The 15,641-nt window shown below is 55.0% G+C and overlaps 1 protein-coding gene across 2 annotated transcripts; it reads left to right on the top strand.

The window, feature by feature from the left end:
- The first annotated feature begins 960 nt into the window (after window positions 1-960).
- On the top strand, window positions 961-15,368 carry PITX2 (paired like homeodomain 2). Of its 2 annotated transcripts, XM_058839049.1 has the most exons (4): window positions 961-1,102; window positions 3,403-3,458; window positions 12,024-12,229; window positions 14,059-15,368. In XM_058839049.1, the coding sequence occupies exons 2-4, from the start codon at window positions 3,413-3,415 to the stop codon at window positions 14,620-14,622; spliced, it is 816 nt and encodes a 271-aa protein (XP_058695032.1). In that variant the 5' UTR covers window positions 961-1,102; window positions 3,403-3,412; the 3' UTR covers window positions 14,623-15,368. The 2 variants fall into 2 exon arrangements, with proteins under 2 accessions (XP_058695032.1, XP_058695031.1); XM_058839048.1 differs by lacking the exons at window positions 961-1,102; window positions 3,403-3,458 and adding an exon at window positions 10,667-11,330.
- Window positions 15,369-15,641: the final 273 nt, after the last annotated feature.

Below are 15,641 nucleotides of genomic sequence, written 5' to 3'. Positions count from 1 at the left end.
AAAACTTGGACTCTTCCAAGGATTCGCTTTCCCCTCCAGCAATAACTGCCTAGCCCCCTGCCCACCGCTATAAATAACTAAAATTCACTCCAGGCTGAAATAATTTTAAAATAGCCACAAACAGATCAGGTGTAGTCTCCGAGTTAGTAAAGCGCCTATTTTATTTTCACATGGTTCCTCTATAAACAAAGCCGAGGAAATGCTGCGAAAAAAAGCGATCGCTTTAGTTTGATCTGAATAGAGAAATCCGGCTTCGATATTTTCTTAAACACGCAAAACGCCGCAAAATCGAAATTAAATTTCCCCCTGGAGGCAGCTCGGTGTCCTTTGGGGGAAAGGGAGAGGGAGTAGAGTTTTCTCGCTGTCTTTCGTAAATGATGCAGGGCGAGTAACAGAGGAGCGGCAGGATTTCGGCTATCCCGGCACTGCGCTACCGATACAGGCAAGAACAAGAACACCCCGCAATAAAAAAATACATATATATATATATATATATGTAAGAAGTAAGAAAAAAAAATTTAAAATATTAAAAAGTGGGTTAAAACAGGAAACCGAGACCTCTCCCAATAGGTTGCCGATCCCTCTTCACACCTGGTGCAAGGACAGCCACCGGCCCGGCCCGGGAAACTTCGGCCACAGTTACTTGCGCCCCCCTCCCCAGCCGGGCGGAGCAGGGCGCGCCCTGCGCGGGCGCGGAGAGGCCACGGCCGTCCTCGCTCACCTCGGTTTTCCTCTGGCTACCTAGCCCGCCGCCGCGCCGCCTCCGCCGACTTTTGTCCTTCCTCCTGCCCCCTGCCCCCTCCGCGGACGGGGGCTGCCACGGCCGCCGCTGCGCCCGTGGCCGCGAAGAGCCGCGGAGCCGCCCGCCCCGGCCCGGCCCGGCCCCGCGGCGGCGGGGAGCGCTCGGCGGAGCCTGTGTGACGTCAGGGCCCGGGGAGGCGGGCGGGGCGGGGCGGGGGCGCGGGAGGGCCGGGGAAGGAGGGAGCCAGCGGCGGCTCCGCGGCCCCGCAGCCAGCGCAGGAGCCCGGCGCGGCCCCGCCGCCCCCGCCAGCCACAGGCACCAGCAGCGAGAGCAGCGGGGCGGGCAGCGCGACCGGCCCCGGTGAGTGCGGGAGGCTCGGGGGGTATCGGCGGGACGGGCGCGGAGCTGCGAACCCGGCGGGTCCGGGCTCTGCGCAGCCCAGGACGAGCGGCGGGACCGCGGGCCGGGTGGGCAGGGTCCGGCTGGTTCGGGTTGCTGATGTCCTCCCGGGCGGCTGCGGCCCGTCCCGCTGGGCTGGCGGCGAAGGAAGCGGCGCTGCTCCCGCGCCGTTTGCCCGCCGTGCCGGTCCCGGTTCCCCGGCGGGGCGGGCGCCGAGGAACCGGCCGCGCAGGCAGCGCCTTCCTGCCGCGGAGACTCGGAGCTGGGAGGGGGGCGGCGCGGGCTCGGGCCGCCCAAAAGCGATGCGGGCGGGTCTGCCGAGCCGGCTGCGGGGTCTGCGACTGGGACCCACCGGCGTCGCCAGCGAGAGAATGGCGGGGCACGGCTGCCCCGCGGGCACCGCGGAGCGGTAGGCCCCGCACGGAACCCCCTGTCGTTTGAGAGCTAGCGGCCGCGGGCCTCTGGCAGAAAGTGTCCCGCCAAAATCACGGACCACAACATTTCGGGCCGTGAGATCCTTGCCAGGCAACTTCAGTTTTTGGGGGATTGTGGACTTTTTTTTTTTTTTTTTTTTTTTTTTTTTTTTCCCCCCCCCGAAAGAACAGTGATAGACACCTATAAGGAAAAAAACCCAAAAACTCCCGCGTGACTCCGCTTTCCTGTCCGCGCCCTGCAGTTGCTCCGAGCAGGTTGCTGCTGAGAGGGCCCGGCCGTGGCGAATGGCAAGGTCGCACGGCTGGTGCGTTTGCTGTGGCTGTGGGCTCGCAGAGGTGCAGAGGTATTTAAATCTGAGTACTCGGAAAAAGGGAAGTGGAAAAGAAAGTTGCTTTCGTTTAAGTCGCCGGACTGGAGACAATAGGAAAACGCTCCCCTTGGCCCCGTGCTGCGATGTGCCTTGCAACAAAATTTAAGAGGATACGGAGAGGAGAAAGGGAAGCAGCAATACAGGACAGGAAGGAATAATAATAATCTGCCCGCGAAAGGCACTTTTCTCCGAGGAGATTGGCATTTCAGTAGAGAGGAAAAACTTCCCCTCGGTGTCGGTGCGTGTGCGTGGGGGGAGCCGTGTGTCTCCACTCGTGAGATAAATCAGCCATAGAGGCAGGCCGCGGGGGAGGGCATTTGTCACGCAGGACTAATCTTGACGGAGACCGATCCCGAAATAAGGCCCATCGGCGAAGAATTAAGGTTTTCTTAATCGCGTTCCCGATGAATTTAGGCATTGCTCGTGTGCTAGGCCTGGCTGCTGGAGGGAGTGGAGTTCCTCCCTGGCATCGTTCATCTGGGAATATAAATCGCCATGTCACGACACGACAACGAGGAATCCCGATAACTTCACCTTCAAGTTTCCATTATTATTATTATTATTATTATTATTATTATTATTATTATTATTATTATTATTATTATTATTTTCCCCTTTCCTCCCCTTTTTCCACGGCCTTTTGCTGCCTGTCCGGCGGACAGTGGCAGGGCCGGGGCCTCGGTGGGCCCTTCTCGGTGGGTGCTGCGTCTGGCGCTGCTCATACGAAACATGCCTCGGCTCCAGGCTGCCGGATTTCTAAGCATCAGCTAATAATGCGTACAGTCCAGACATTAAAAAAGAAGCGAAGAAGAAGAAAGATTATCGAAATGATGGTGACATGCAAATTTTCCCCGAAATTATCATAAGTAAACATTTGAAGCCTGGACTAATAAAATCCCATCTGTGTTACTTCATATCGAGTTAGTAGAGAGCTGTGATAATGAATTTTGTAATATCTCACGAACAGACATCTCAATCAGGCACTAATCCTGTGATTTTACTGCCCGACCTCTCAGATAGAGGGAGGCGGCGGTGGCGGCCGGGGAGCGCGGAGGCGCAGCCGCTGCCGCGCAGCTTCCGCCGCGGTGGGGGAGCGGCTGCTGGTATCCACTGCCCTACGGCTCCCCTGCCACCGGGCCTGTCCCGCGGCTCAGCACGGCGACGAGCTTAGGGGACTCTCCTACGTCCCCAAATAACTATAGGTGCAGGGAGGCCGGAGGGTTGAACGGGCTGGGAAACAGCCACGGGTGTTTGCGCCTGTCCTGTGGTGTGACTTAGGTGGGACCCGAGGCTGAGGAAGGAGAGGGGTCGCTGCGCGCATCACTGGAGAAAGGTGCGGGATCCAGCCCGGGCCGTTGCGACGTAGCTCCCGGGGCGGCTCTGTTTCGGGGTTTTGCATGTATTTTTCAATCTCAAAATAATTGTCTTAAAACTCCGGTGCTTTCATCTTTTGCAGATAACGGGTAATGGAGTCCAACTGCCGCAAACTTGTCTCCGCCTGTGTTCAGCTAGGTAAGAGACACCCCCGCCCGCCGGGCCGGAGGCTCAGCGGCCCCGCTGCCGTGCGGAGCGCTGCGCGGGTGTGCAGCCAAGCGGGCCGGCCCCGGGGAAACCGCGCCAGCTCCGCCAAGGGCTGCGCAGCGTCGGGCGCCGACCACCCACCCACCACTTGAGTTACCTCTCCGCTTCCCCCCCCCGCCCCGTGTCCCCGTCCCCTGGCGTGTGCAGCCCGCCGCCGTCGAGTCTCTTTATTCCGAAGGCGGCCATCTAAAGGGGGAGATGAGCGAGGGGCGCTGGAGGGCCGTACGGAGCCCGCGGGCAGCGCGGTGTCCTGGCGGCCGCCCCCAGCGCCGGTGCCTCGCGGCGGCCCCTCCGCCACGCTCCGCGGGCGCGCTGCGGGGCGGCGGCGCCGGGCCGGGCCCGGCTGCGCGGCGCCAGGGCGCCCTCTGCTGTCCTGCTGGGCGGGCACCGCTTGCGCCCGGAGGTGCGCGGCCGCGGGAGGGGAGAGCCAAGGGGGAAAGGGCGTGCGCGCACCCCCGCGGCTGCGGCCGCGCACCAGCTCCAGCCAGCCCGTCCCCCAAAAAAAGCATCGCTGTCAGCGCGCCGTTTAGACATCCGCAGCGTCGCTCTCGTATTTATTTTTATTTTCTATTTTTTGACACCACCCCCTCGCCCGTAAACAAGCCGGCAGCCCTCTCCTGCCCCCAGAGGTAGGCACCCCCAGAGCGCCCGGTCTGCAGCAGAGCGAGCTCCTGTCTCTTCCCCTGCCCTTTTCAGGGGGTCTGACAGGCGAGCCTGAGGGGTGGTAAAGAAAAACAGCAATGCAAACATATTACAAAGAAGAAAACAAGCGCTCCGTATTTCGAGAGACTGTTTAATCCAAGATAAACGTAATTTTGTTTAAATAAAATACATTAACCTGAATTAATAATACAGGAAACTAGAGTGAATTAATAATGCACGTATTCCTGGTCTCGTGGTTAAACACTTCCTTGTAAGAATACTGTATTAGCCCTGTTTGGCCAAACAGCTTGCTATTTCTCAAATAACATCCAATGATTTCAGGAGTCCCCTCTCGAGTCCACCCGCCCCTGGGACTTTAAACAGGATTTGCTAGCTGGACATCAAAACCCCTAGAAGAAGGAACGCTTAGGCTAAAGGAAGGCTGGCGAGCAAAATCCGGGGTAATTCCAAACGCCAAAGTATTACGAACCGATAATTTTTAATCCCGGAAACATATACGATATTAAATTGTGCACAAATAGGCTTTACCAGAGTCTGGCACTTTTTCCCTCGGCCAGTAATAAGTGTTAAATAATGTGGAAAGGAAGGGTGACATTGCTTTATATATGGTTTGCAAATAAGAAAGGCCTTTTTACCCTCCCCTGCCTTTTCTTCCCGATGAACAGGTGGTCTTAATCAAAGCCCTTAGCACGATCTAATGGGAAAGTGGGGACCTTTCTGATATAATAAATTTATGAGCCCTTCCAAGTCAGCTTTATTCGACTAAGTATTTATAAAAGTAATATCCACATATGCTCCCTGACACGGTAACTTTAACTTCCTCTGCCGAGAAACAAATGGTTATTTTCTTAAACATCAATTATGAACCTGGATTATTGTAGTACACGCAAAATTTCCTGCCTTGTTACCGTACCAGCCGGCCTGTTTTTTACTCGCCGGGCTGCAGGGGAAATTGCTATCTAAACACCTTTAATGCCATTAATTAAAACACACGACCGAGTCCAAGAAGCAAGGCGGTGTTGCCTGACCATTAAAACGTTCCCATTTACGGGGAAGGGAAGCGCGACGACCTCGGATACGGATATATCTCTGCAGATACGGGAATACATCCTTGTAGATGTGCGGATGAACTCTGTGTGCTGCCTCAGTCCCTGCCTCTGTGCGACGAATAATGGCAAGCCCTGAGCTGCTCGGGCGACTTGCTGAGAAATCACGGGTGTTTTCTCGTGATACCGGAGGGGTTTGTTGCGTCTTGGTTTTGATTTGCTTAAAACCGCGCGGTACTCGTTGATTTTTGTCTTGCCTGACCGTAAGGACGTCATGCTTTTGGGATTTAGTTTGCAAAAAGTCTGATCCTTGGGGCTGGCTGGTGAAGAAGGCGGGGAAGGAAGCAGGGGTGATTGGGGACCACCCTTTGTCACATTTCAGCTTTGGAAATTACGAGGGCAGTGAGGTAATTTCGCGAGATAGGCACCGTCGGTGGCCACGAGGAGAATGATCGCTAACTAGAACCACTGGCAGGAATAGCAAAACACGCGACCGTTTGTCAAATCGATGGTTCTGCGAAAGGAGTAAACGAAATTCAGTAGGAAACCCTCCAAAATGACACGGCATGCCGGCTTCCCGCGGGGAATGGGGCGCGGAGGGGGAGGGTTGTTCCAGAAGAAACGAATTCGTGGCCGCGCCGAGGAAAGGAAAATGGGAAAGTATGAAAATATTATTGCAGCCTAGAGTGTCAAACGCAGCTCTGCGGGTGTCAGGTTTCTTCAGAGAGCCGAGAAAATTGCTCCTGGGTGACCAGTCCCACAAAATTAGGAAAACTTCAGCACATGCTTCGGCAGACCCACGGCACTTACAAATGGTTGTCGGTGGTGGGTTTGTTTGAATAATTTTTATGCAGTGAGAAAGGATGCTTAAGCTATTTGTGTGTACGTGTATATATATATAATCTATACGATTTGTTAAGTCTGTGAATTCTACTTAAGGAATCTTTCCCTGTAATCGATAATCTGGGTATTGCTGAAGCAGCAGCTTCCAGCATAAAATGTTGAAATTACATTCAGTTTTATATTACCATTCAGCATTCCAAATTGATTGTTTCAACTCTATCGACAAAAGAAAAAAAAAAAAAAAAAAAACGAGAGAGAGGGAGAGAGAGAGGGAGAGAGAGGAAAAAAAAAAGAAAAAAATTGGTCTAAATATTCTGTAACTGAACATTCTTTTCAAAAACAAAAACTTAAAAACCTAACGCTGATTCAGCTTTCCATTCAGACCGGCTGAAGACCGAGCAGCGTGCAAAGCAAAGGTCGCCGGTGCCTTTTTTGAGCCCTGGGACGAGGTGGGCGCGCAGCCTCTGCCCCCTCGGGACGGAGCGAGCGCGGGGGGGCCGAGGCGGAGCCGGAGAGGAGCTGCTGCCGCTGGGCCTCCAGGCAGAGCCGAGCGGCACCCTCCCCTCCACACAGCGCGGCCAAATTTGTCCCCGGAACTGTGACCCGAGCCGCGGAGCCGGGATGTTCCGTGTCCAGGGCGCAAGCACTCCGCTGGTGCTCTGCCCCTGCGCGGCGCCGCGGAAGGTGCGCGCCCCGTCCCGCACCCCCCGCCAAGCGCAAATTAGAAGTTATTCATTGCGCTTCGCTTACAGAATTTTCCCCCTCCGCAGTTGCCGTCTGAGAATAATAATATGCAGCAGTTGTTAGCCTCACTCCAGGGAAAACTAAATGTATAACGAAAGCTTATTCGTGAGTAGGAATATACTAACGGAACAATCTGATGTCTTCTTAATCCTATGTAAAAAGCTCTGTAGTCTTCCTAATATTGACTGAATGGGTAATTAATGGCTCTTCATCGAGGAGAATACCCGGTAATCCGAGATAGGCGAAAGACAACAAGCCAAAGGTAAAAGACAACAGGACTAGTTGGAGGCTCTACATAAAGAACCAATTTATCCATTTAGGGGAGTATTACGCCGAGAAACAAAGATCTCGTGAGGAGATAAAGGAAAAGTGGGAAAATAAATACCCGCAGTAGGTCTGGCCACCCTCCGGCATCCCCAGCACAGCCGCTTAGCTCCGGCCCTGCTCTCGGCCCTCTCGCCTCCCGCGCCGCCGCGGGCACCGGGAATCTCGGGCGAGCTCAAAAAACAGCGTGAAGAGACAAAAAAACAAAAAACAAAAACCAAAAAAAACCCACCACAAACAAAGAAACCCGCACACACCAAAAAAAACAAAACACAAAACCACAAAAACCCAACCAACTAACCAAACAATCAGGAAAAAAAACACACCGAAACTCCCATGAAATTAAACAGGTGAAGCGGAGTGGGGAGTACCCCCGATTCCCCATTTTTCGCAGGCAGCGCGTGTCCCCCAGTCCACTGGGGCGCATCCCCGACGGGCCCTGAAGCTCAGGGCGAAAAGGAAAGAGAGCAATTCCCAAAATAGTTTTTGAGTTTTCTCTGGTGATGGCAGCCACACGCAGCAGGCGCGGACATTCAGTACGCGAGTGAGCTGGCGGGGGTGGCTTGGCGGCCAGGACCTGAACCCGAGAGGCGATGGGAACTTCCACCAGAAAAAAAAAATAAAGAAAAAAAACAAATTTAAAACACTTGACATTTTAATTGAAACCTTTACCGCTAATATATTACCTGGGTGACTACAATTAGGTTGTTTTTCGGTTGGCTGACAGCTTTTAAAATATTATTTCACTTGGGAAATAAAAGCTTCATCTCAGATTATAGGTGGGTATTTTTGGATTTACGTGATTTATGGTCACCATGACAACTAATGCTGTGTGGTAGCTCCCCTCCTGCCCGGGGTGGGGGAGTTTTAATCAAAGGCACGTAAGGAAATGCCGACAGCCTCTCCCTTTGGGCTGCCGGGGCCCGGGGCCAGTGTTGTGCGCTCCTTTTCGGGACGCGGGGACGGCTGGAGGGTCTGTCCCGCCTGTGGCTGTGGGACGCGGAGCTGGAGCTAGGGAAGATGCGAGAGGGCGGTGCGGTGGCCGGGCCCTGCTCCTCCTCTCCCCGTTCCCTGGGGGAGAGCGCCAGGAACGGCCTGCCCCGTCAAATGTCCCGAGCCAGCGAGGCTGCGGCCGGCGGGCACCGGCGGGCACGGGCGCTCGCCCTGCAAGGGCATAGAGCGCGTAACAAGCACTGCGCCCCGCAAGCGGGACGGACTTTTCGCTTCGAGTCCCGGCCGAAGAAGCCAGCATTGCCCCAAAATGACTAAAAATAAATGAAGGCAAAGAAAAAAAAAATTGAAAGAAAAAAAAAGAAAAAGCGGTGATGGGTGTCATCCAAGACAGGGATGCATTGCACCGTCTGAAAAAAAAAAAAATTAAATAAATAAATAAAGCGGGGGGGAAGGAGGAGATACCTCCGTATCACCGCTCTCTGTGACTTCCCCTCCCCAGGGCTTTGCACACTTGTTTTCACCCCAACATGGGGGATGGAGAGGGGCAGCGCCCCTCCCAAGTGCCCCTCGCTGAGAGGCAGAGGCGGCGCCCCCTGGCCGGGCTTTGGGCAGCCCCCCGCCCGCAGTCAGGGCACGGCCCCGCCATGCGGAAAGGCCGGGGGGGCGGTTCTCGGTGCGGGACCACAGAGGTAGCGAGAGGTTAAGAAGAAACTGGGATATGATTGGTAAACAAATTGTGCAGAATGGAGCTGGATTCATATTGACTTAGTTATAGGTCATCTGCTGCCGGTGCAAAGGGAGGAAATATTTACTTTACACATATACTTTATGATCTTGGGGGAATTAGAGGAAATTCAATAAGAAAACGGCTAGAATCATTTTAAACCCCCTATTTAAAAGACTTAAGCAAATTAGAGTCTTATCAGATTAAAATCCACTACAAATGTAAGAGCATTGTCTCCATCGAAACGCTGTGGGGTCTGAGGAAAGAGATTCTTTGCCAAATCTCAGGGATAAAAACACGTCATTTAAACACCAGATAATGAGCAGAATGTAAATTAATTTAACCTTCTTTACTAACAGGCTGCGAAAGTAATATGTATAATTTAGCGATAACTAAGATTGCGATGGATGATACGTACGTCGAACGAGAATCGGGGACTAAGGAAGACCCTTGAGGGACGTGGGGGTGGGGTGTGGCAGACGGGATGGGAACGGGACACAGAAAAGTTTGGGCGCTGGGCTGTGGATGTGTAGGGCCATATCACGGGGAAGCTTTCGGTAAGTTTTCAATACCGGTGACCAGCCAGATAAATTGAAGATAGAGACGCAAACCTGCATTTCCCGCTCCTGGGGCTCCTTCGGAATCCCCATCCCTAAGACGGCCACAGCTCCTCTAGGGCAGTGCTGGCTCTGCGGGCTGGGGCTCGGGGACAGACTCCTCTGCCCCAGGCGGACCTGACCAGCATAGGAGGGCAATCTGCCCCCGCCTTAGACGCGCGTGGAAAAGCCCCGCACCTCCTTCCTGCGAGTCCACAGCAGCCTCACTCCGGAGCCATAAGCAGTCCCACGGGCGGGATCTGCGGGGCAGTGTAGTCCGTCCCTCTACTGTCGCTGCTCGGACGAGGGGGTCAAATCATGTCCCCAGACTTCGGAGAGGGGTTTGAGTGGTTTCTGTGCCGGCGCTCGGCCCGATGTGGGACTTGGCCAAACGCTGTGAACTGCTGGCGTGGGTGCGGATTCGTGGGCTGCTCTGGGCGCCCCGGGGGCGCGGGATGGTCCCTTCGGGTCCACGCCGAGAGGGAGGAATTGTCCCGCGGATTACTGTGCGAGTAAGTTATAAAGCCAGGGTGGAAAAGACTCCTTGGGGGCTAGCTTTTGGGAACACGGTTGCAGAGAAGGGGCGGAAATGGCAAAACCAAGGAAAGGATTTTACCCCCCGTGTACTCTGCCTTCGGTGCGAGCGGAGGAAGAGCGCGGGGACTAGAAGAGCTCGGGGGCCTCCGAGCGCGGTGTGAAGCTTTCCGTAGCTGTGTCACAGAGGGGAGGCTGTCGTCGTTTGTGTTTAATTGTCGCTGTTACCAGCACAAGGTCCGTCGTCTAACCGGCCTCGCCCCCGTCCTGCTTATTGCCATCCCTCCACGAGGAGGGAATCCGGCTTTCCTCCACCCTACTGCAGCGGCTCTGGCAGTGCCGAGCTCCCCGCTCCTCACCCCCACAGGTTCGGGAGTGCGGCGAGGCGCGGAGCAGACGCACTGGGACGCACTCCGACGGGGTGCCCCGTGAGCCGGCGGCGGAGGCCGGGCTCCAGGCGCGGTCCCCGGCGCGGGGCACACCGGGCGGAGGTTTTTTGGGGGGCGGGTGTGCCCGTCACCGGGAGAGCGCGGGGGCGGCGCGGGGCGCGCAGGGCCGCGCGGGCGGGGCGGGGCGCGGGCGGGGCGGTGCGGGCGGAGAAGGGGCGGTGCGGAGGCGGTGCGGGGCGGGGTGGGTGACGTGCAGCGCGGGGAAGGCCGCCGCCGGTTTAAGATGTCAGGCCAAGAGGGAAGCGGCTGAGCTGATGCGGTGCGAGGCCGGCCGCGGCGCGGGTCCATGCGCGGGCAGCGGAGAGGAGCGCCCCGCGGAGCGCCGCCGCGCCTCGCCGCCCCCGCCCCGCGGAGCCCCGCGGCGGGCCGGGGGCCGCCGGCCGGGGAGCTGCCGTGTCGCCGTGACGGCTCTTACAGGACCGGACTCGCCCGCTCTCCTGTCGCCGCCGCCGCGCCCCCCCGGGCGGCGGGGGCTTCGAGGCTCGCCGTGCCGCCCGGGCTCTAGTCGAACGTCGCCCGCCGCGGCGCGGCTCGCCGGCCGGCAGCCCTGACCCCCGGAGCCGCGGGGCTGCTCCGCGTCCGCGGAGGGGGCGCTGCGCGGACCCTCCTACACGTACCGACACCTACAGACACACGCACACCTTCTCCTATCGACCCCCCAGGCGCGCACGTAGACTTTGGCGTCCTTTTGCCGATGAACTGCATGAAGGACCCGTTAAGCCTGGAGCGCCTGGGAGCCGGGAATAAGCTGTGCTCCTCCTCACCTTCCTCCTCCTCCTCCTCTTCATCATCCTGCCATCACCACCAGCCCGCGCTGGCCATGGCGACGGCGCTGGCGCCGGGGCAGGCGCGCTCCTCCCTGGAGTCCGCCAAGCACCGGCTGGAGGTGCACACCATCTCCGACACCTCCAGCCCCGAGGCCGCAGGTAAGAGGGGGTGAGAGGCAGGGACCTCAGCCCGACGGGCGCCTCGCCGCCCTGTCCTGCTCCGGCCCGGCTGGCAGCCCCGCGGACCGCGATGCGCCGCCGCCCCTCTGCCCGGGAGCGTCCCGCACCCGAGCCGAGATGCGTTTCGTGTTTTTTCGCGTGCGGTGTTTCGGCGTATAGGAAGATAATGACATACGTAAGGATAGGCGAGTAGCATGTATACTGCTATACATGGATACTGATGGGCAGACAACGCGGGGAGTTCGTGGGCGAGTAATATCGATACAGACGGACAAATAGGGGTATATACGGACAAACGATATTGTTACAGGCGGGCGAATAAAACGGGTGTAGGTAAGCAAATAAAACTAATTACGTGTATGCAGACGGGAGAATAATATGGATGTACATAGGCAGAAAGCTTGCATACGGAGAGGCGGCTCCGTCCCGCTGCCCCTGCGGTGGCTGCTCCATCGGGAGGAGCCGCCCGTGGGTGCCCGCGGGGCGCGGAGCAGCCGCGGCGGCGGGAGGCCGGCGCGGGTTAATCATTACAGCGTCGAGTCGCGTTCGGGGCAGTCTGCGGGATCCAGCAGCGCTGGGGACACGTTTTTCCCCAGCCGCTGGAAAGGAGGCTGAGGAGGCTGAGGCGCCCTCGTTTTCCGCCTTGTTCTTTTTTGTTTCCCCCACTCACAGAGAAGGATAAGAGCCAACAGAGCAAGAATGAGGATGCGGGGCCCGAGGACCCCTCCAAGAAGAAGAGGCAGCGGCGGCAGCGGACTCACTTCACCAGCCAGCAGTTGCAGGAGCTGGAGGCCACCTTCCAGCGGAATCGCTACCCGGACATGTCCACCCGGGAGGAGATCGCCGTCTGGACCAACCTCACCGAGGCCAGGGTTAGGGTAAGTCCTGACACGGCACCCCGGCTCGGAGCAGCGGGGGTCAGGGTGGGTTGGGAAAGGAAAGGAGGGCTGAAATGTTTGCAGCTGCTTTCGATTTCGCCTTGTATGTAAACTTCAGAGCCTTTGCACAAAAGCAGGGCAGAGCAGGACATTTCTGTCAAAGCGAGACAGATTGGGATCTCTCTCTGTGTCTCTGAAATATGGTTTGCTGCACATTTCGCCCTCACCGTGCAGTGCGTCCCTCTCCTTTTGATCGAAACGCTAATGAAAACATTAGCCAAGAAAGCAACTTGGAACAGGCTGCAACCTGCGCTGTCTCTAATGAGAAAAAGATGTAAAATACACAAGAGCTTTTGCTTCACTCCGAGGCACTCCCAACGTGCCCTTCCTTGCATTTTCTATTTCTTTGGGTTTCACAATTCGACGAGCGTCTCTCTCCACCCTCTACCCCCCTCTGAGATTTATGAGACCATCGCGGCGCTGCAGAGATACCGCGGCCGGATCCTGCTCGCCTGCAAACGCCGCGCTGGGGGGAAAAAAAAAAGAAAAACAACAAACCCCAACGCGCACAAAAAGAAGCCTGTAAACCGGCCGAACCTCCACATTTTCGGAAATCCCACATAAATCCTCTCCCTGAGGTCGCTTGAGGAAAGCGAAACAGTGAGAACCGGGGGAGGCAGCGAGTGGGGCCGGCTCTCAGCCCCGGTCCGGCGGTGTTGGCGCCGCGGCAGCCACGAGGAAGGAGCGGGGCCCGGCCGAGCCCGGTGTCCTCCCGGAGCACGGAGCGCTGTCGGTCGCCGTGCGGCTTTCTCGGAAGTTTTTGTATGGGTCCGCGCGGTTCCGCCAGACGGGCCCGTCCCCGTGGTGCCCGGGCGGCCCCCGCCCGGCTGGACCAGGCTGGGGGTTACCACAAACACCCCGGGGTGGTTTCAATACACACGGTAAGGCGGCTGCTGGCGGCTGCCCGACGGGTCAGACACCCAGATGTGGATTGGGAAAGGGCACGTTTTTCCATTGTCTGCGCGGGGAGGGTCCCTTAGATCTCATTTAGCACGTTGTTAAATGGTGCGTTTTTTCTTTTTTGTTTTTTCCTTTTTTTTTTTCCCCCTATTATTCCCCCCCTCCAAAGAGCAGTCGAACAAGTTTGTTTAGAAAGTGGTTTTCGGTTCTGGAAGCTTTCACACTAGAGGAACTTGTAGCTTTAACAAACTGAAGCAAGGATTTATTAGTTGCTGGCTTCCCCACTCCTTTCCCGTACTATCAGCTTAAATATTCCGCGGGTTTCCAAGCGTTTTACTCTCGCTTTTGCACTTTTGTATTTTTCCTGGATGGCTGCAGTACGGAAAAAGCCAAGAGAAGGGGAGGGGGGGGAAAAAATCCCCAAGAGAGGAATGAAGGGGCGACAGCATAGAAGGGAGAGAATAAGAAGGAAGCTTTAGCCTCCGTGGCCCGAATTAGAGCATCACAAATTATGTGGAGAGCTGCGGGGGGGACTGGGAGGGGGAGTGGGGGGGCCGTGGTAAGGGTGGAATGATGCGGCCACGAGTCTGCCTTGCTAAACCCGGGCAGCCCCGAGGATGCTCGGCTGTCCTGGCAGCGCACCCCTGCCTCGGCCCAGTGCAGGGCTTCACAGAGGTGGAGGTGAACATATACATGGAGATATATTCATATATATATATATATGTATATTCGTACAAACTTTCATATATAACTTCTATACGGACAGACTCGGCTGTTGCCCCGAGAACCTGCAAAGGGTTGCGGTGGTGGTGATGGTAGTTCCTGACTAATTCGCATCTCCCTCCCTCCCTCTCCCCCCGTTTCCAAAGGTTTGGTTCAAGAACCGCAGAGCCAAATGGAGAAAGAGAGAAAGGAACCAGCAAGCCGAGCTTTGCAAAAACGGCTTCGGTCCGCAGTTTAACGGCCTCATGCAGCCCTACGATGACATGTACCCCGGCTACTCGTACAACAACTGGGCAGCCAAGGGCCTGACCTCCGCTTCCCTCTCCACCAAAAGCTTTCCTTTTTTCAACTCCATGAATGTCAACCCTCTGTCTTCTCAGAGCATGTTCTCCCCTCCAAACTCCATATCCTCCATGAGTATGTCTTCAAGCATGGTACCTTCTGCAGTCACCGGGGTGCCCGGCTCCAGCCTCAACAGCCTGAATAACTTGAACAACTTGAGCAATCCCTCCCTGAATTCTGCAGTGCCAACGCCAGCCTGTCCTTATGCTCCTCCAACACCTCCGTATGTTTATAGGGACACATGTAACTCGAGCTTGGCGAGTCTGAGACTTAAAGCCAAGCAGCACTCCAGTTTTGGCTATGCCAGTGTGCAGAACCCCGCTTCCAACCTGAGCGCTTGCCAGTACGCGGTGGACAGACCCGTGTGAAACATCCAAGTAGAAAACTGCGTGGGAATCCCTCCCCATTTCCCGCAGAGACTGAGAATTTCACTAGAAAGTAATGGGCACTAGAGAGAAAGAGAAAGGAGGAAAAATCAGAGGAAGATAGAGAGAGAGAAAGAGAGGAGAGAAAGAAAAAAAAAAAAAGAGGAAACCACTGAAATAAGATAGTTCCTTTGTTTTCAAAGGACCTCCTACAAATTCTGAGATCTTTCTTTCACTAAGAGTATTTCAACAGTTACAAGGACATATATATATATATATATATATGGACAAATGTTTGACTGGATATGATATGACATTTTAATGTTACTATAAGCTTGTTATTTTTTAAGTTTAGCATTGTTAACATAAAAAATGACTGAAAGGATGTATATATATCGAAATGTCAAATTAATTTTATAAAAGCAGTTGTTAGTAATATCACAACAGTGTTTTTAAAAGGTTAGGCTTTAAAATAAAGCATGTTACACAGAAGCGATTAGGACTTTTTCGCTTGCGAGCAAGGGAATGTATATACTAAATGCGACACTGTATGTTTCTAACATATAATTATTAAAAAAATTGTGTGAATATCAGTTTTAGAATAGTACCTCTGGTGGATGCAATGATGTTTCTGATATTGCAATGTAAAACATGCCCTGTGTATAACATTTCGTACAATATTATTGTTTTACTTTTCAGCAAACATGAAAAAAATGTGTTTTATTTCATGGGAGTAAAATATACAGCATACAGTTTTGTCTGGATTTTTTATTTACTGAGCCAAGCTGCGCAGCAGCAACTAGTCTGCAGTGATTGACTGATAGCTGACACTGGATCTCGTTCTCTGGCAACTCGGGGTAGTGCTTTTTGCAATGCAAATAAATGCTGGCGCTCTTTTTTCCTCATTAAAAAAAAAAAATATCCCTTGCGCTAACGTTGCATACTAGAGAAACATGGGACTTGTACCCCTTGCCTGCTTTTATTTCCCCACACAGCCCAGAAAAACTGGATTATTTGACATC

This window comes from Poecile atricapillus, chromosome 4 (assembly GCF_030490865.1).
Source record: "Poecile atricapillus isolate bPoeAtr1 chromosome 4, bPoeAtr1.hap1, whole genome shotgun sequence".
In the NCBI taxonomy this organism is placed as follows: Eukaryota; Metazoa; Chordata; class Aves; order Passeriformes; family Paridae; genus Poecile; species Poecile atricapillus.
The sequence above is the reverse complement of the archived record's forward strand: the minus strand, read 5'-3'. Positions and strand labels throughout refer to the sequence as shown.